General features: G+C 39.3%; 1 protein-coding gene across 1 annotated transcript; it reads left to right on the top strand.

Annotated features, from left to right (window-relative positions):
• Window positions 1-4589: 4589 nt before the first annotated feature.
• LOC138049485 (uncharacterized) lies at window positions 4590-20868 on the top strand. Its single transcript, XM_068895773.1, has 8 exons — window positions 4590-4743; window positions 9643-9882; window positions 10436-10582; window positions 11502-11732; window positions 17583-17732; window positions 18964-19194; window positions 19685-19843; window positions 20533-20868. Exons 1-8 carry the CDS (start codon window positions 4689-4691, stop codon window positions 20694-20696), a joined length of 1377 nt encoding a protein of 458 aa, XP_068751874.1. The 5' UTR covers window positions 4590-4688; the 3' UTR covers window positions 20697-20868.
• The last annotated feature ends 806 nt before the right edge of the window (window positions 20869-21674 follow it).

Below are 21674 nucleotides of genomic sequence, written 5' to 3'. Positions count from 1 at the left end.
GACAAGGACACGCGCATGAATTGGATTTGTATGACCGATCGACCTTCTTGTTACTGATTAAATTGAATGCTATAGAAGACTTCTGCAAGCTTAGCTGCCATACTGCATGGAATGAGGTATCAAATGAGAACGTACTGAAACCCATATTCTACCATGACCAACTTTGACTAAAAGAATTAAAATGCGATGGTGTGAAATTATCACAAGAATAGAACTTTGCGACCAGCCGTTCTAGGAATCAAACGGGATAAAATTCCATTTTTTTACCGCGTCACAAAAATGATATACAGACAAAGAAACCGTTATTAAATTCTTACCAATAAAGTCATTAGTTGGTCTTCAACTCTTCTACTCGTGAACATCTGGTGTACCCCAGGGGTCCATTTTCGACCCTTGTTCTTTACTATATTTATAATGGTCTACCTGGAGTGAGTTTCAGTAAATGTTAGCTCTCTATGATGATGACAGTAAGGTCTATAAATTACTTAAAACAATCGATGACCAAGAAAGCTTTCAACATGATCTTATTCAAATTACTGAATGGTGTAAATTGAATAGGATGAGAATTAATGTCTATAAATGTAAGGTCTATGAGTATAACTAACAAAAACCCACTTACTTTTAATTAATGCTTAGCAGACTTTCCGGCATTGAAGAGGTTACTTTATATAGAGACCTTGGGGCTATTCACAAATATATAATAGTACGCTTTCTTGGAATGATCACATTGATAAAATCATAGCTAGGGCAAATAGGACTTAAGGGCTTATTAAAAGATATTTCCGTGATATTAATGATGACACCACACGAAAAACTTTGTATTGAAGTCTAGTAAGAACTAAAGTGGAGTATGCTTCTCAGCTCGGAAACCCTTAAACCAAATACAGTATAAATCGCATTGAACCTGCTCAAAGGAGAGCCACAAAATTTATTTTAAGCAGCAGTGAACTTGCTGACGTAAGAGAATAGAAGATTTTCAGCGGACGTAGTAGTTTTATTCAAAGTTTTAAATGATCAGTGTACAATTAACTTCGATAGTAAGGTTGTTTTTTTCTAGAGACCGTGATAGAGGATATTCCTTGAGGAGTATGAACTCTCTTGATCTTTTGACTCAGCAAGTAAGCACTGATTTGTATGTACATAGTTACATAAACAGAGTAATCTGTGAATGGAACCAAATTCCAAACGAAATAAGATCTTTCTCCACAGTCAATTCTCTTAAATCTAGGTAACTATTTACATTTTTTTGCCGATAGACAATGTTCATGTAATTTAAATTTTGTCTTCTTAGGTTTTGACAGGGAGTCTCCCTAGTATGGTGTATTGTGCGCTTTCTTGAGGTTTCTCTCCTCTGCATTGATTTTATTTTCGTTATATATTGTAGAGTAAATTTGAATAAATAAATAAATCTTCTGCTAAGTGGAAATTAAAAAAACCTATTTCCGTCGATTTCAAATTACGCGTCGACCAAATAATGACACTTTTTTATTTGAGCAAACACACCTTCAAATATCAGATTGTCATATCGACAAAAAAGATGTCCTGTAGAGTTTAATGGGAATCTATTGCAAATTCGCAGAAATATGTGGAACCTGGAAACGACCAATTTCTCCACCAAAATGCATGCCAGAAGGAGTACCATACATTTTTTTGAAAAATTGGAACTTTTGGAAATTGGAAATTGAAGTCGTATACAAAGATACATAAGTTTGCAAAAGATTTGTAACAAAACCATTGCTGGTACACTCAATGTAGTGTGACACATTGATTTCTCAGCCTTTTTTCTGTTCTTCGGGCTGAAAACATTTCATCTTGCAATTTTCGGTGAAATCCGAGCGAAGATATCAAATATAATTTTGGTTACATTTTTGTCAGTGGAGTTTTATCCAAATATTAAAACCTTCTGGCGGACTTGAACAACTGAATGAAATCCGAAGCTTTACGAAACGTTCGGCGGAATGAGAATTTGAACTTCCTGATTTAATATGAAGAGAACTTCTGTAGACAGTCTCATCTCAGTCCACGTCGTTAATGGCATGTCAAACAATTTAACGATAGTTTATAATTTATTTCGAGGAAATGGTTGGTTAAAAAAAACCAAGTATAGATTGCATGATAAGATAAGATACGCAAGGCTTTCAGTCTTTATATCACCAGCTATAATCATTCTTCGCAACAAGAAACTGAATCTCTCCAATGAAGATATGAACTGATAATGAACCCTTTTCCCAGTTGATATTACTTCCACAAGAAACTTATTTCTGATGCGTAACCACGGAGACGATATAAATAAAGTTGACGAAATGATTGAAAATACTCTAAATCATGACGTATTCGTTGCAAAAAAAAGGAGAACTTCCATACAGACAAAATGAAGGTTTTCAATCTGGCGCCAGCTACATTTTAGATGAATAATTTCTAGTGAAGTATACATTAGAAGCAGCACGCATTGGCAGGCCGGAAACTTTATTTCGACTCTTCACGCAGACAATTTTTACGTATTTTTAAAAATGTACTTCTGCAGTTATTTCAAATGACTGCTATTTGGAAACTAGTAATCCTGCGTCATCATCTTTTAGTCCAATATTTGCTTAATGGAAGAAAAAAAAATGACATTTGATATAACTATGAAAAGATTGGAAAATGATAAACTGCGAAATTTTAGATTACTTGGCAGTGTTGCGGGGGACTAGATTTGAATATCTACTTCGAATAAAGAGAAAGCAACTCGCATTTGTCATCGTAATTTCGTTTTAAGGTGGCTCAAGTCAGTTTCAAAGCTTTCAAGTAACGTTCTTATTAGAAGGATTGGCACAACAACCCTGTATTACGTATTAGCAATGTTATGTTACCATAAGAAACACCAATTATTGCTGAACAAGATGCGGTCATTATTGTAACGTAATAACCGTAGTCACCGTGGCAACGGGAAAGCCCTGTAATAACAACCTTTCTTTTTAGTTCTCCGGCACATATCTCAAAAAAAAATCAGGTGACACCCATTTTTTATTGCTCGAAAGTGATCACAAGGCCAAGATGAAACTTTCTGCAAAGTTTAAAAAAATTCTGTACAGCGGATTCAGAGCCACCTTAAATCTTTCCTTTTTGTTAAGATGACTCTGATTCTGCCGTACAGAATTATTGTTTAAACTTTGCAGAAAGTTTCACCTTGGCCTTCTACTCACTTTTCACCAATAAAAAAATGAGGGCCCCTGAGATATATATATATATAAAAGGCAATTTATTTAACGTCGGTAGTTCCTTCAGTTATGAAACTGGCATTAATGGAAGCCGACGGTGCGCCATTTACCCCCTCCCTCTGTCAGTGCTCCGTTTCACTGCATTTAAAGCTATAGCTACACGGGTCAGAGGAAAGTGGAAGTAGACATTGAAGTCACCGAGGATCGAACTGGGAGCCCCTTGCTCCGAAAGCCGCGCACTAGCCAACTGAGCTACGTCTGCAAATGTTGGTTTTTGAGGAGAGGGGAAAACCCTTATCAATCATGACCGTTGTTAATCATGATATTCTTAACGAATATATATGATATTCTTAACGAAGATATGAGCAACTGAAGCCAAAACATAGGGTTTTTTTATTTTATCGAGACGTGTCCCGTGAAGTTCAAGAAGCTGAACTTCATGGGACACGTCCCTGCTACATGTCGCCTCAGTGTGCACTACACAAGTTTTTTGTCGCTGCAACCTCTCGTGGAACGAACACATAAATGAAGTAATAAAGACAGCATTAAAAAAGTTATATTTTTGGTTCTATTAAACGGGGCCAAAGAACCCTGTGAAGATCTGAGGCTTTTCTACACTAACCTGTGTTCTACTATTCGCTACCAAACACATGAACTGCAGAAACGTATACAGAAGAGGGCGTTAGCAATTATGGGTCTCGGTCTTAAATGGAACGAAACGCTTACTCGCATGGATTTAGTCTCCTTAAAGGAACATCATAGTAACTTATTTCAATGCCCTTTTCAATCGTTATTTACTCCCACCATTACATCAAGCCACCAGGTACACTTTAAGACACGCAAGAAACTTTGATGTCCCTAAAGTGAAAACTGATCAAGCTGAGAACACTTTTATCAGTATGGTCTAGTCTTAACTTGGATACAATTTAGCCAATTTTGTATCTCACAGTATTGCTTGTACATAACTTTAGTTTTTTACATTTTATCAAATTTCACAATACCTACTTAAACTTTGTATATAGATTTATATATTTTCGAATTATCTATTTCTTTTGTATTTGATACGCAATTCAGCCTTCTGGCTCCTATACATTATTTAATAAGGCATCTATCTATCTCTATCTATCTACCCTGCAAAATGACCCCTCGTGTCAGCCCACCTTAATGCAAATGCAATACACAAGGAATCTTAATCCCGGGAGATCTGTGGACAACATTTGGTCTACAATTGTTTATTTTCCCACAAAACTTGGTTTAAAAATAGACACTTTTATGACGCTAATGGGGACAGACCTGATACCAGATTCTTCTTCATGGGCAGTAATGGACTCTTAATTTGCATCATAATGTAGCATTCACATTTAAATACCAGCACGACCCATATTCGCTTGCACCGGCTAGCGTTGTACTTGCGCTCGAAAGTCTTCGATTGCTGCAATTTTCAGCCTTTTTCAAGAAACCCTCGTTGCGCCCTTTGGCAGCGTTAACATGGCGGCCCGCTATATTGGCCTATTTCTCCTTTGCTGCCAGTTATGTTACCAAGGTATGATAATATTGTTCGTGTAACAAATGATCTTTTTTCTAAGAATTCCGACGGTTGTGAGTTGAAACCGGAGCCACATCAAAGCTCAGAGTTTTTGAATAACTGAGGAGAAAATTCAGCCTTTGCAATGATATCTGAAATTAGACGTTATTGTCTCGTTGAGTAAGGACGATAGACTGAACAAAGAACTTGTTCACGTAAAGAAACCCCCATTTTCTTCCAAAGAGAGGTACACGAAAAGTTCCCATCGATCCTTGATTCGGGATTGTGCGGATACAATTACTTCATCATATCGAGGAGAAAAACAACGAACGCTACCTGCGCAAGACTTGAATATTTAGATACATAACCTTGCTTTACTCTTTGAAATTAAGTACTGAAGAGTTTAATGAAAACTAACAAGACAGGTATTTGAAGCCAAAAGCTTCACTTTGCTACTTGGTTACCGTTGAATCGTACTTCCTTCTCGTCCGATCAATTTCAGTTAATTGAAGAAGAGAATTGGGTTTAATTTGTTTAGCACAAAAATTAAGGGATGATCTTTTCATAAACCGTTTGTTCCCTCCGCAAAAGACTGAACAAAGCGCATGTAATTTATGAGTTAGTGAGTGAGTCACAAAAACATGCGCTCGACCTTCTTGTTACTGATTAAATTGAATGCTATAGAAGCCGCCAAATGAATCAAAGGATAAATTAATTCCATTTTTTAATCGCGTCACAAATGCAGTATATAGACAAAGAAACCGTTATTAAATTCTTATCAATAAAGCCATTAGTTGGTCTTCAACTCCTCTTCCGTCACGAACATCTGGTGTACCCCAGGGGTCCATTTTGGGACCCTTGTTGTTCACTATGAGGATTAGCTCTCTATGCTGATGACAGTAAGGTCTATAAATTACTTAAAACAATTGATGATCAAGAAAGCTCTCAACATGATCTTATTCAAATTACTGAATGGTGTAAATTGAATAGGATGAGAATTAATGTCTATAAATATAAGACTATCAGAATAACTAAGAGGAAGAACCCAGCTTACTTTTAATTATTGCATAGCAGGAACTTTCATTGAAAAGCTTACCTTACATAGGGATTCGGGCTATTTAGAATGATCTCGATGATACAATCACAGATAAGGCAAATAGGACCGTAAGGACTGATTAAAAGATCTTTCCGTGATATTAATGACTCGGACACCACAGTACACGAAAAACTTTGTATTGAAGTCTAGTAAGAACTAAAGTGGAGAATGCTTCTCAGCTCCGAAATCCTTAAACCAAATGCAGTATAAATCGAATTGAAGGCGTCCATAGGCGAGCCACAAAGTTTATTTTACGCAGCAACGATGAATATACTGTTAGGATGAGGAAACTGAACTTGTTGTTGACGTTAGAGAACAGAAGGGCGGACTTGCCCAACAACTGAATGACGGAAATCCGAACAGTTACGTGGAAAATCACTAAGTAACGTTCGGCGGAATGAGTTATCGAACTTCCTGATTTAATAGGAAGGGAACTTCTGTAGACAGTCTCATCTCAGTCCAAGTCGTTAATGGCATGTCAAACAATTTAACGATAAAGTTTATAATTTATTTCGAGGAAATGCTTGTTTTAAAAAAAAACAAACGAGGATAGATTGCATGATAAGATACGCAAGGCTTTTTGTCTTTAATCACCAGCAATAATCATTCTTCGCAACAAGAAACTAAATCTCTCCAATGAAGATATGACTGATAATAGACGAGTTCCCGCTCTTGAGTGCATCATGGGTAATCAGGACAACATGGCGGGAAATTGAAAGGTTTGTATGCAAATTCAAAGCAAAATAAACTGGTAATGACTCTACTTTTCTAGACTTTCGCCTTCATAAAGCAAATAAATAAGTTAAAGTTCAAAACTGAGATGAACTGAAATTTGGTTTTATCAACGGAGTTGATAGTGTAAATTGGCCACCGTACAGAGATTCTAAAAGCTGACGTTTCGAGCGTTAGCCCTTCGTCAGAGCGAATCCTATCTTGGATTCGCTCTGACGAAGGGCTAACGAAGCTCTGACGAAGGGCTGACGAAGGGCTAACGCTCGAAACGTCAGCTTTTAGAATCTCTGTACGGTGGCCAATTTACACTATCAACTCCGTTGATAAAACCAAATTTTTGTATACTACTTCCCCACCGACGCAGCACCACAGTTTCTTTAGAAACTACCCCTTCATTCACTGAGATAAACTGAACCTGGTATCTATTCTTTGGAATTCCTAAATATTGCTTTTTTTGTTTCCATAAAGTTCTCTGTAATTTTGTGCCTCAGGAATTAAAGGAAATGTATGGCAGAAACTTTTTTTCTACAATAGCCATACTCTGCAACTTTATTCGGCTGCACCTTTGAGCGCATATCTTCTGTTTTGGGAAATAAAAAACCCAAAATTGCATATCATGAATACTTTTCATCGTTTTGAACTTCCTTAACTGAAAGCCTTTGCCCTGATTACCCATGATGCTCTCAAGAGCGTGAACTCATCTATGACCCTTGTCTCAGTTGATATTACTTCCACCCGAAACTGATTTCTGATGTGTAACCACGGAGACCATATACATAATTAGTTGACGAAATGATTGAAAATATTGGAAATGATGAATTGGTTGGAAAAAAAAGGTCTGAGAATTCCAAACAGACAAAATTAAGGTTTTCAATCGCCAGCTACGTTTTAGATGAATAACTTTTAGCAAAGTATACATTAGAAACAGCACATAGTGATAGGCCGGAAACACATTCGACTCTTCGCGCAGACATTTTTAAGTACAGTCGAACCTGTATATAACGGCCACCCTCGGGACTTGAGGAACAGGCCGCTTAATATAGGATCATTATAAAATACTCACTGGGCGTGGTCTATAGTCGATTTTAATGGCGTATCATACAAAAACACTTCATGCAAGGAAACAATAGAACAACCAACACTTTTTTAAGCAATCAATATTTGAAACAAACTTGCCAACTTACAGTTTATGTAATGATTGTGTAAATGTCCTCTACTCTCCTCTTCTACGGTATACAGCACTGAATTTCTATAACTTATAGTTTACAACAAATGATCTCATTCCGTCATTTCATAGTTGTTGCCACTTCATAATTGTCCTCTATCGTTTAAAAAACTCCTCTCAAAAAAAACATCAGCAGTTAATGTTCTTCAATGCTGTAATCTGTTCTCGCCAACTCCCTTTACGTACAACCTATCGACAATATTTACATTTGTCTTTCTCGGTAAATTTAAGTACGGCGCTATTTTGAATGGTGTTGGACCCTCAAACCACTCGTTTGCAAGCAATGTAACGAACCTCGGTGAAGTGGAGACGTTCGATCTGGGAGAAGTTGGGAAGTTCATTTCAAAGTTCGCAATTTGGTTGTCTGTATATATAATTCGCTGCGTATTTGGCTACTTCGTAGCGTAGTATCCAATTTCACAACGAACTTTGCAACGTGGCGCGATAATCTAATGCGAAATCGACTGTAACGATACTAAAAGGCCGATTTTCAGCTTTCAGTAGCTTTGTACATGCTATTTCTTCATAGTGATGACGGATCCCATTTTAAGAAGGATAAAATACAGCATAATTTGACAGTGGCTTATTTTCCACTTAACACAGCCAAAAATAACGAAGAAAGACAAACATTGGACTGCTACAGGGTGGCCGCGGCCGCCTAAAACAGGCAACAAATAAACGTTCTACAGAGCCGTCTCGAGTGCGGGAGTCCGTGAGCCGATAGGTCCTTGAGGGTATTAAGGGGGATATTTTTGTCTAAAAGGAGTATTAACATCCACGGAAATTAATGTCTGGGCGACTTAGCACCCCAATTTTTAAACTAATTATTAAAACTCGTAATTTTAAGAAATGATTGAAGCATTACGCTCTTTTGCAAGCTCTTTTCACGTAACAGACCTCAAGCTATCTCTGTCTACTTCGCTTCAGTTTAGTTCTGTTTAAACCCACAACTGAAAAAAAAATACAAGATTAATACCCACGTTTCCCAAGATTAAGATAAAGTACCTTACTTTTTACTTTTTTGTCTTTTATATATGTCACTTTTTACGAAATATATCCAGAAATGGCCGTAATTAGATAGATGCCCTTCATTCCTTTCATTCATTGCTCTTCATTCCTCACGTCTCGGAATAAAGACAGTTACCGTCACAAAGTATCCCCGAATACTGCTCCTGAAGTAAGGATAAACTGCTACATTTTACCCTGACCTAAAAATAACGCTAACCTTTACCCTTAACTTATTGTTGGAAATAGGCAGCAAAGGCTTAGACATACAAAGGGACACTTCGTATTGGATGTCAAAATTGGGCATGCATCTGATCAGGTTGAGATTGTGGATCTACTAGGCACGATGGTTCATGGTTCATATTCAGAGGGAATGACGTAATTAGCCCCAGGACCCGACGCCGTTTCCGGTACAATAATTCTCCGCGCTTTTTCCGAAAACATTTTATTGTTTTAGAACTTATGTCCAAAAAAAAGTCACTTTATTAGTGCTTTAAAGATGAGAAAACTGCCAGCACATTTATCTACGACTGAACCGTGCACTCGGAGCTCTTTGCGGTTGAGTGAAGTGACATGCAAACCAAAAGTCATTACTTTGACCAATCACAACAAACGAAGACAATGAAACGAGCCAATCACAACGCAAAGGTGTAATATGTGCAGACGGCACTAAGCGCGGGAAATCACATGCGAGCCAATCATAATTACTTTTGCTGTTGATTGGCTAAGAACATAGCGCGAGATTTCATCCAAGCCAATCGTTTCGCGTTGAGCTGCAAAACCAAAAGAATCCCATATTAATTTTGCTCAATCGAAAAACGCCCTAAGAAGACTCATAAAATTTCCCGTTGACTCTCAGCTGAATCCTGGCAGTGCAGCAACTGTGACGTCCCATACAAAGCCAAAGGCTGCTATAAGGATTATCCTGCCCGTGTGTTGAAGACGCAAATAATCAACGAAAGGGACCCTCAGAGCAACGTTTTCAACGGACATAGAATTAATTGGATGGATTGGAACAATTACATGGCGGAGTTTGCATGTAGGTGTGCCAAAGCTGTCATGGAAAAAGGATGGAAAATATTTGGCCTTCAGTTCTACGGTATGTACTGTGTTGGATATGTAGTCGAATCTTTCCTACCAACTCTCATTTGCATGTAAGCGGACATTTTTAAAAAATATAAAGTTTCCTATTCACTAGTGTCGCTGAACATAAATCTCATTGGCGACCACCTCCCACAAACGACCTAGCCTCAGTTGTTCGTGAATTGGACAGCGCTGTCTCCTCGATAACTAATAGTAAGGTGGATACCTCAATTAGTTTCGAGAAATCGATTTGTTTAGTAGATTACACTGGCCACTGTTCAAACAACCGAAGCCAATTTTCCTTTCGAGTTACCATGCTAACGAAAGAAACTGGTATGCGACCGAAATGCGCTTTTAAAGGTCGTAATGTTGTTCTCCAGTAAAACTTTATCCAAAATGATGGAGGACGAAGTGCGACGTTGAAATGTCAGCTCGACTCGAGAACTTCGTCCTCCATCATTTTGGATAAAGAGAGTTCTCAGTTGCATGCACAGCAGACGATTAAGTCAAAATCTCACATTATCCTAAATTTCATCCGATCATTGCTAATTATCATGAAACTATTTCAGGGGAATGTTGGAGCGATGCACCAGGTTCATATGACGTAAACACTTTCACACCATCAACTTCCTGCATCTCGAATGATTATCAGCCGTGTGGTAATAATGATAGACAATGCGTTGGAAAACAGTGGACAAACTTTGTGTTTGAATTAGGTGAGAAATGTCCTAATCCTTAGGTACTGTGGGGAGTGAGTGGTAGTACTGTGGTGGCTTAGTGCCTCCCACCTCTGCGACCCAGGTTCAACCCTGACCACGGCCACGAGGTTGTATGTGGACTGAGTTTCAGTTTATCTCAATCTGACTCCAAGGGTTTTTCTCAGGGTAGTCCAGTTTTCCTTCCTCTTCAAAATCGGCACTTGGTCAATTACATCCGGCTGCAAGCGGATACCCTCGATAGGGATAGCCTCTGGTATCCTTCTCTTTCATTTACGTATGGTGGTTGAAACGAGTTTCAACAATTTGATGGGGATGTTTCAATCAAAGGATTAACTCTATAACACTGTCTCATGTAACGGAGATGTTACGGTACCAAATAAAACAACAATAATTACTTGGCAAGATGCATCCATTGGTGTGTGGTAATATGATACCACGTCAACTTAACGAGCCATCTAAAAACACCTATATTTTGTCTTTAAACGCTTACTCAAAAACGAACTCGGTGACCCCTAACTGATTAGGAAGCTAATAAGAGCCACCAATTTTCAGATTGTTAAGGTGGCTATGAATCAGCTCCAGCTCCCGCTTATCATCTTCCAGCAATAAAAAAAATCAGATAAAAGCGATGAAAGACAAAATATATGGTGTTTGTACATGGCTATTTTGTTGCCATGGTGACTTATTATGTCTTGTTAAGAAATTATTTATAGTGTTTCGGCAGAACTTTACATTAAGAAAGTCAATCTTGAAAAACAAAAATGAGCAAAAGAAACGTTAACCAAAAAGTTGAAAACATGAAACAAAAGTTTACGCTAATCCTGGATTAAGTTAATCGGCTTTCAAACAACTGGGCCTTGATATTTTCGAAGAATTCCCGAACCATTATCGATAAATGCTATATTTCGTTTTCTAGGGTCTGATTGTGACCACGGATTTGAGAGGATTGGTTGTTTCAAAGATAACAGACAGGATCCCCGCCCATTGCCAGACTACATTTTGACGGATAGGGATCGGTCGCTAGCGATCTATAGTGGACAATCCATTGACTGGCGGAATTGGGATAGCTACATGCCCGAGTTCGCATGTCGCTGCGCCGAAATTGCAAAGAAAAAAGGACACACTACATTTGGTGTACAGTTCTATGGTACGTGATAATATATAAGATCCCTTGTTATTCATTCAAGATATTTTTCTGTTTTTGATTTCCTCAGATTCCTTACATAATTGTAACTATCCGGCGAAACGTCTCATCCTATACAGGAGCCCGTGACTCCCGTACTAAGCCTTTGTCACGGCATTTTTACACACCGATCTATTCTAGACTGCGTTTTCTGCAAGAAAGTAAACAAAGGTAGTTCCGTTTTGGTGGAGCTATGAAGTCAAGTTTGTTTCTTGTGAATGGTCATCGGGCTCCTGCGGGATTCTTATCCGCGGGAAATTCAATCTAAAAATAAAGCGGTTTGTGAAAACGCCGTGACACGAATATGAGGCTGTTGTTCTCTCCCAGTCATGGGCTCCTGTTCTATAATAGTGACGTCATATGTCCAAAAATAGAAGCAATGGCTAAATGACGTCTCCTCAAGCCACATTATTTTAGCTGTACACTTTTGAAACAGCTTAGATAAAAAACAGAGCGTGCGCAAACTTGGACTCCTGTTTCACCAGGAGGAGAAAGTGCTGCCTTTTTAATTCGCTATTTTCGCAAATCCCATAATACAGTTCATTTTGGGGGGTTGTTTGCATAAAACTACGGATGTCCAGTTCACTAAGGCATGATACAGTCTCAAGAGTAAATAACTTGTATTGCTATATCCCTAGACTGTCACTCAACAAAACGAGCACTGTGATTGGTTGATTCTTGGTAACAGGCCCTTGATCAAATTCAAATGTACCCGACCGGGATACAATTCCGCAGTTGTTGCCCGCTCCGGATGTTTTGCTGTGATTGTTGAAGAAGTCTAAATATATAACAAAGCACTTAATGTACCGTCCCTAGGAAAACTAGTTAGTTTTGTTTTCTCCAGAGTCGTGATGTTTCCCGAGACGAAGTCGAGGGAAACATCAGAACTCGAGGACCTTAAATTAAGTGTATATTGTTTTTATGTAAAGAACTCCCCAAAATGTATTGCATTATGGGATTGGGAAAATTGTCTGTCTTAGCCTCGTAGAATAACGCCGTCTTCGATCTGCAAAATTCTTCACACGGTAGTGTGCAATCTATCTCTTGAAACAAAGATTACAACAGCGAAATGTGCTATCTCTGGAGAAGACCAAAAGGAGAAAAGTGATCTATTGTTTTTATGCTTGCAGTACTTTTCAAAAGTTGATTTGTCTTCATATCCTAAATACCTAAAGGCATTGTTTACTTTTCGCAAGTCCGAGTATTCATTAAGAGGAACAAGCACATTTATCTTGCCTGAACCAGATTCGAACCAGAACAACAAGCTACGGACTTAACTCTATGATTTCATGGTTTGGCGTCCTTATCTGCGAACACTAGAGAGACTAACCATTTGCAGATTTGATTACATGGAAGAACTTTCTCCTCAGTTATTTTAAAACCCTGTGTACGACGAAAGCTATGAAAGCCATATACATGTATTTGAACTACGGAGGGAATCAAGTTAAGATGCTGATAATCGCAATTAACGTTACTTGAGCAGCAACGAAAGGAAAACCAGTTTAGCTAGCAAGGCATCCGGCAGCTGGTCATTGTATGAGTTCATATTGAGCCCGTGGAAGATTATGGATACAACCAAAAGTTAATATGTGAAAGTTCGCAGATGGTAGAGTACCGCACTGGTATCGCAGAGGCCAGGCTTCGAATCCCGTTTAAAAGTCGTTCGAAAGCCGTTTTCAGGCTTTCCTTTCGTTACTGCTTGAGTAAAGTTAATTAAGACCCTGTGTGTTCGTCTGGTCAGAATAGACCTTATTCACGATGGCCGTCATGTTGCATTTGCTATTATCATGCAAATTAGCTACACACTTGTGAGGAGGCAAACAACACAAGTTTGAGAGGTTATAACGAACATCTTAGCCGCAGAGATGTTTTTTTTTTCACGTTCATTGAATGTTTATCACTATTACAAAAGTTACTTCGATGTTTTTTTAGTAACAAATGAGCAGATAACGAAGTAGAAAGTCAAAAGTAAAAGGCAATCAAAGATATAAAATTATTATAAAAGTTACCGGTACTTAATTCTAAATTCTAAAATGTACTTTTAGCAATGTTATCTCAATATTTCGACGAGCCGACTTCCCGCACTTCCACAACGTTTGCCCCCCAGCAAAACACATGGCTAATTTGCATGACAATTTAAAAACCAACATGGCGGCTATCGTGAATAAGGCGTATTTGAACCCTCGAACTCCCGCACGCTAGTCCGATGCTACATTCCTGGGTTTGATTTCTCGTTGAAAATTACCATTTCCTTGTGTCCCCAATCAGTACCCCAGCGTTATTAAATACAGATGACACGTAAATATCATCATTTCCTTTGTATGTGGCATCAGAAGGCCGTGCATCAGGAATGTTTGCTCGATTTGAGCGCATGGATATAGACATAAAATGAATGAAGGGGGTAGTTTCTAAAGAAACTGTGGTGCTGCGTCGGTGGGGAAGTAGTATACAACAATTTGCGAATCGCTCTGACGAAGGGCTAACGCTCCAAACGTCAGCTTTTAGAATCTCTGTACGGTGGCCAATTTACATTATCAACTCCGTTGATAAAACCAAATTTTTGATATAGACATAAGCCGACTGTCCACCCAAACGATCTCCCAGGGTCGTACCAGTCCCCAAAAGAGAATCACCTTTCCCTTTCCGGTGAAACTACCGGAAGTGAACTGGTTTCTTACCGTCGGATATAAGTTTTAATAATGAAAACAAAGAGAAGATGGAGAAGAGAGAAAGACACCGGTGCCCGACTAATTTACACCACCGTTAATATCCGCAAGATTCACAAGGCAAGCTGTGAAAATCCCTAAACTTTAAAGTGCCACTACGATGAAAATTTTGCATGTCCTTTTTTCTTTAGATTTTGAAAATAGACGTACTAAATAGGTATCATGCCAATTTTTATCTCAAAATTCCCACGGAAAGTATGATTATTAAAACGTAGTTTTTCGGTTTTTGCTGTCCGCCATTACTCCAACAGCAAATGACCGGAGCAAGGAAAAGGGTTGGGTCTAGCTGGATCGCCTGGGGTCTGACGTCATATGCGCAACGCTCAAAATAAACGCGGCTAATTTCCCATGCCGTCTATGAGATGTGAGAGATCGCCGAGTTGCTTTTTGAAGATATTATATACATTACTCCTTGATCGACTTCTTCGCTTTGTCAAACGCCCACGAAGCGATGCGCGTATGACGTCACGAGCCAAGTCTTGCGTGAAGACCGCTTACAAAATAATCGCAGGCTTCTCCAATGCCGTCCGAGTAATGGCGGACAGATTTTTAGCGGTTTTTGGCTGGCTATTTCCCGACTTATCTCGCTTCTATCGTTCCAACTTTAAATGCATTGTATTATTTTGAACATATTGACTTAATTGACGTTGAAAAAATTCGAAAAGAAAACCAAAAATTTTCGTCGTAGTGGCACTTCAAAAGTATTTTAAGGGAGGACTTAATGAATATACATTGTGTAAAACGAAAGGAAATGTCGCGTAAGATTTCGTTGGATGTCATACACCTTTTTCCAAAATGGCCGCCATTTAAATATTTTTTTATTTTTATTCTAATTGGCCCACGATGCCTCGTTCTTAAGCTTAAAATTCAAAAGAATATTTTGCCTTGAACGAGGCATCAAGGTCTAATTTGACTAAAAATAAAAGAATATCTAAATGGCGGCCATTTTGGAAAAAGGTGTATGTTATCCCCACTTCACATTAACTTTGAGACGGCGTCCGGAATGATCCGTGGTTGGAGTGGCCTTACTAGGGAGCTTACGAAACGACGACGCTGACGGCAACGACGATGCTACAAAACAATAGGTTTAGTGAGCAAAAACAATGGCTCTGCACGCTCTGCACGTGCGTTTTACATTTTGGTACATTTCTTTGCCGTCATCTCCTAAATGACGACGTGAAATTACCAAATTCAAGGTTCTGTGGAGGACGTTAGCACATGACGATGAGTTTTAAGTTGTCTCTCTACTCTTCCAACCCACTCATACCAGTTTAATTCGTCAACAGTTACTACACATTTTTAACGCGAAACGACATGAAATAGTTTCGTAGTAATATAAATAACGCCAACTCGTAATTTTAAATGAAGTCCTCGTAGCCGTCGTCGTCCTCGTTTCGCAAGCTCCCTTTTGCCATACAGACAACTTCCTTATTTCAACTGGTTTGATTTCAGTATAAAAATAGTAGTGAAGGCTCAAGAGCTACCCTACCTTCTTCTTTTTCTGGCGATATGGCCACGGCTGCGATTTGATGCAAGGTTTCCATTAACATGCCCACTCGAAATGGGGATAACATGATCTGGAAACATAAATATTCAGTTACTTAAACAAGTGTGCGTTTCGTGCAACGGGTTTAAATCCAAAATGCTAACTAACTTTGTACTGGAACTGAATCCACATGAACGCTGTTTAAGTCTGAAAAGAGAGGACTGGAAGTTTGAAATCTCTCGCTCACGGCCTTCACGAAACATGGAATACAAAGGACGGCAGAACAATGATGCTCTTTTCAACGACGACAAAGGGGCAAAACAATAGTTTTGATGGGCATAACAATGGCACTTCACGCTTTGAAGGAATGTGTTCGAGTTTGCCAACTCATGCACGCTTTGAGCTTTGAGTATTCTCCACAGTCCACAAGCAACGTACACCGCCCGCTTTGCACAATTTTTTCTGCCTTTTAACACGAACGACACAAATCAACGTATTTAATGACTGAAAATAACAGATTTGCACGCTTTTCGCGTGTTTTTTCACTTCGGTCTTTGCCGTCCGCCGGCATAAACGGCGTCGATAGTCAGTCCACATCATCTCAAATTGGCCATTTCAGATCGTTGTTTTCGGGACCATGGAAAGAAAAACACACGTGCACGAGCCATTCATTTTGTCCTAGTTGCTTAATTAGGGTCTCTTGTTTAAAGTTAAGTACATACTATGGGGTTTTAAAAAGCTTGCAAAAACCAGATCAGTTTTGTGGCCGGCTAAATTTGCTAAAGGTCTTGTCAATTTCATTCCCGACGAATTTCAATGCAAAATGCCGAGATTTGAAAACAAGGTCCGCGTAGTCACAAATGACCCTATGACATCCCTGACTAAATCTGGTGTTTCGTCAAAAATCGCGCCAACATTACGTCTCGTTCACACTAGCGTTTCACTGCATTTTAACCGCGCTTGAAACAAAAAATCCCCGAGACTCGGATAAGGAAACCCAAATGAAAAATCACATGTGCGAACCAGTCTTTACGCATAATTCTATAATAAGCTCAATAATGCATGCATTTTGATTGGTTCACACTTGTAATCTATGAGAGGACAGACGCATAGCTACCGTCATCATAAAAAACTTTTTTGTTATATAAAAGCAATAGACTCCATGTTGCCGTTCGTATGTTCAGTACTAGATAACAGAAGAACTCAAAACGTGGAAAGAAAGATCAGTGACAAACTCCGCTATCGCCTCGTGTGCCACGTTTTGTTCTTACAACATTTTGACGTCATCTGTGACCTATTAGGAAGCTTAAGCATGTGACGTTTTTGAGACGCGGGTGGCAACCGGAAGTAAAGTATTTTCCCTTTTAATTCGTCTTCACGCAACCAAATTTGTATTGCTAAGTATCTTTTCTCCATTAGAGATGATTAGCTTAAAAATCTGAGAGACACTACTGTTCTAGCATGAGAAATGTTCACTTCCGGTTGCCGTTCACGTCTCAAAAATGTTCCGCGCTTAAGCTCCCGTTTTTTACTGAATAGACGCACTGCAAAACGGAATCTATTTGTTAAGTATAAAACGCTTTTCGTCATTTTTTTTTCTAGGAGAATGTTGGAGTGGGTCACAGAGTGAGGTTACTTATGGCAAGCTTGGTATATCAACTAACTGTGTGGACAAGTGCTTTGAACCATGCAAACCTTTCAAACCCTTCTGTGCGGGGGCAAACTTTGCCAACGCAGTTTATCGTCTTTCAGGTGAGCTAGTTGTCTTTGATTTTATTTCATTTCTTGCTTCTATTATGTTGGTTTTACAACAGCTGGTTGAAAACTGCTGAACATATTGAAAGTCATCAAGTGAAGCTATGATTCTCGCAGTTATGAATGCAATTTTTGCAATTACTAAAAGAAGCCTGAAAAATTCAGGACTTCAACGGGGTTTGAACCCGTGACCTCGCGATACCGGTGCGACGTTCTAATCAAATGAGCTATGAAGCCACTGACGTTTGAAGCTGGTCATTTGTGAGTTCCAATGTTCCCGTGAGGAATCATAGCTTCACTTGATTTCATATCCGCAGTTCATATATGATCCATTTCATATATCATTTCATCGTTGATATTGGGTGAAGTTGTCCCTGGTAGAAGGATCAACCCGCCTACCCGAGCTATCCTGGGCGAGTCAACTTTTCCTACATTTCCTTACAAAACGCGGTGAATCGCTTACACGAGAAAAAAAAGTTGGCTCGGCTAGAAGGATGACCCGCCCAGCCGGGTCACCCTTGTCGGGTCAATTCGGTCAAGCATAATGAGAGCATGCGCTAGTGCTGTCTTCCCAATAACCTAATGATGGAAACTGACTCTTGACTTGAGCAAAAGGGCCAATTCTCTCCTCACATAACCGCTCGCTAAAGTTGATTAGGCTGGAAGGGTGACCTCTTAGCCGGGACAACTTTTCTCCATATAAACGGGCCCTAAGAAAGATAGATATATTTATATTTTAACTGCGAATTTACTGAATATGCCGACACATCACACTTAACAAAGGCAAAGAAGCCTGAGAAAAAATCCAAAAATCTTTCTCGTTTATCATCCAGAAGCATTTGAAGGCAACCGAGAGTTCTTGTCGTTAAATAAATAGAGCATCCGACCTGCGTTATAAAGGTCGCAGCTTTGATTCCTGCCTGGGAATGTGATTTTCTTTTCAGTGGTCATTTCGCCCCTTGCCAAGCAATAGGCCATTTCCGAGTTCATGACTGCTTCCTCTTCAACGCGAATCTAGGTGCGAAGTTTTTCTTACGAAAACTAGTTTTCATTCATATGTAAAATAGACCTAATTACCAACACAAAAACTTCGCACGTAGACTCGGTTTGAAGAGAAGGAAGATATGAACTCGGAAATGGTCTCTTGGCATATCATCTTCACTCAAAGATTCACTACACCATCACCTCCTTAAATAATTGTATGAAATAATACCCCTTTTATTTCCAGATGTCCCCTGTGAGCTATCCTATGAATCTGTCGGATGTTTTGGCGAGAGCTCCACGAACCGCGCATTCGACATCGAGCTGCTGAATCAAGTTAACCCAGTCAGTGACAAATTCAACGGAAGAATATTGGAACCTGGAGAGAACTGGCCTGGAGAATTTACCAAATTTCTGTGCAGGTGTGCCAGAGAGGCTCGTCGAAAGGGGCTCAGTATGTTTGGGGTGCACGAACAAGGTAACGAAAACTTGCATGCATGTAAAGCTCCGCGAAAACAACTCCCAACATTGTTGGGAGTTGTTAGTTCTGCAGATGTTGGATGGTGTTGGCAGTTGTGTTCAAACAAGACAACAACTCCCAACACTGCAAGGACGTGCAGTGTATTACTGGAAGGATATGACCCATAAGACTTCAATGTAAACTTACAAAATTCGACTGCCATCTTGTTTTCAAGATGTTAATGCGTTGCTTTCTCCATGGAGACCATATGTAATGCGCGTGCGTGGCCCCAACAATGTTGGCAGAGCTATGCAAACGGTTCCAACAAGGTGGCGCTGCGCTTCGGCGTTAATGAAACAAAAGAAATGTTGGGAGTTGTTGGCTCAAAGGTTTGATCACTTTCAAATATCGTGAAACAACTTCCAAAAACATGCAAAAAGGTGTGTAAACGGACGCAACATGTAAGACCCAACAATCTGATCACCTGTTTATTACTTGCCGCCAACAGGTGAATGCTGGAGCGCTCGAAACGCCAATCTGCGGTTCGACATGCACGGATCGACACCTAACAAATGCTTCCAAAACTTCACTCAGGCCTGTAAAGGAGCTGATGACAATTGCGCAGGAGGAGTTAACTCAAATTTTGTCTACAGGGTTATTGATGCACGTAAGTCTGAAATAGAGAGACTTGCATGTAAGAGAAGATAAACTGATCACAGCAATATGCAATCTTAAATACAGTACCAAGAGAAAATAATTTTCCTTTGCTTTCATTTAAATGATGACAGTTTAAGCTGATTTCACCCTCAGAATCGCCTTTTTCAACATGATGATCAGCTTCAAAGGAAAGTATTGCTAATAACTTTCATGAATGATCACACCGACAGGATAACTTTCATCTGAATGGTCACACCCACAGTTTTGGCCCACGACTCAGAATATCGCAACCTCCAAAAAACAGAGTCCTTTTTCAGCTTTCATTTCTTGAATCAGACACATTTCGTATTTCTTAGCTGTGATTGGGAGAGGGATTACTTGACGGTACGGTACGTTTAAAAGCGAATTTCACTGTACTGCCGTACAGCCTAAAACTAGGTAATAGTTTTAACCGCTCAAAATGGATTTAAGCAATCTAATCAAAGAAAGCAGTTGCACAAAAAAATGCATGCAACCGGCGCTATCGCGGAACTGAAGTCAACGAATGTGACGTGAAATTTTGAAGGCCAAAGAGTCAGTCAAGTATTGTAAAACCAATCAACCTGGAATAACTTTCGACAATCAATTAAAACGGCTGTATTAGCCCAATACCTTGTCGTGATAATAACTCTTTCTTGTCCGCTCTATATCTGGTTTTAGGCATTATTGGTCGTTCACTTGACGAGGAAGAGAAAGTCCCGGATGCATCTGAAGAAGGAGCGGGGTTATTTGATGTCCCAGAAGAAAAAGCTTCCACAGCACACAAGCTAAGACGTACGAGAGAACAGGAGCTAATTGGACGCAAGCCCCACTTTTTAAACTAAGTCTTACGACACACAACGTAAGGCTGGCACTGAAGACCGAACAACTACATATCCAACTGCAATTCTGTTTTAAATTAATTTCTCCCCGTTTTTTTGTGCCCTAGGATTAGTTCAGTAAGTTTTGGTGAAGAAAATAATGATTAAAAAATAAACGACTTCATGAACAAATAAATGTGTGGAAGGCTATAAACTGAGCATTAACACTTCAACGCAACTTACTGCTTTTTGGGGGCATGCGAGGCGAATCTTTGCTGACGTCATTGTTTAATTAAGTTTTGTCTCATTAACATACGAGTTTGATGACAAAAGGCGTGCCCATCCCTTTTCCGTGAGTACAGTAGGCACACTAAACAGCAACACTCCACTCTACCCAATATCAGTACTGCACCATCCAAACCCTACATAATATTACACTACTAGGTAAAGACAAGAGTCTATTACCCAAGAGTAAGAATCTGTTATGAGGTTTGTCTCCATCAGCGTCAGAAAAGTGTTTATTTTTAAACCAAGTTTTGAGGGAAAAAAAACAATAGACCAAGTCGGCTAACTCATATGTTGTATCCAATTCAAACCCATTGGGAATAAAGCGTTTCATTTCAGGTATTTCAATATCATTTAAATGTGAATGCTACATTATAAAGGTGGGCAGACAAGAGGGGTCATGGTTGCAGGGACATAGACCTCTTTCATAATGGCGGTCAAATAAAATATTCTTTTGTTTTAATGCTAATTAGTCCCTTCTAGCCTCGCTACGACGAGCAAATTTTAAAAGAATATTTGTTTCAAAATGAGGGCAGTAGGTCTAATTAACATAAATACAAAAGAACATAAAGTAGGTTGCCATTTATGAAAGTGGTCTATAGTGCAGCGACAAGGTGTGTAGTACACACTGAGACGACATGCATTAGGGTCTTGTAGCGGGGATATGTAGCAGGAACAAAATCACAACATGTGCTGGACCTCATGGGACACGTCTCG

Source organism: Montipora capricornis, chromosome 5 (assembly GCF_036669925.1).
Source record: "Montipora capricornis isolate CH-2021 chromosome 5, ASM3666992v2, whole genome shotgun sequence".
Classification (NCBI taxonomy): Eukaryota; Metazoa; Cnidaria; class Anthozoa; order Scleractinia; family Acroporidae; genus Montipora; species Montipora capricornis.
The sequence above is the reverse complement of the archived record's forward strand: the minus strand, read 5'-3'. Positions and strand labels throughout refer to the sequence as shown.

Excerpts from the sequence above, each read along its gene's own strand:
- LOC138049485 (XM_068895773.1), top strand. The coding sequence starts at position 4,689 with ATGGCGGCCCGCTATATTGGCCTATTTCTCCTTTGCTGCCAGTTATGT. Across the intron at positions 10,583-11,501 it reads AAACTTTGTGTTTGAATTAG|GGTCTGATTGTGACCACGGA; the intron begins GTGAGAAATGTC and ends TTCGTTTTCTAG. Across the intron at positions 11,733-17,582 it reads ATTTGGTGTACAGTTCTATG|GAGAATGTTGGAGTGGGTCA; the intron begins GTACGTGATAAT and ends TTTTTTTTCTAG.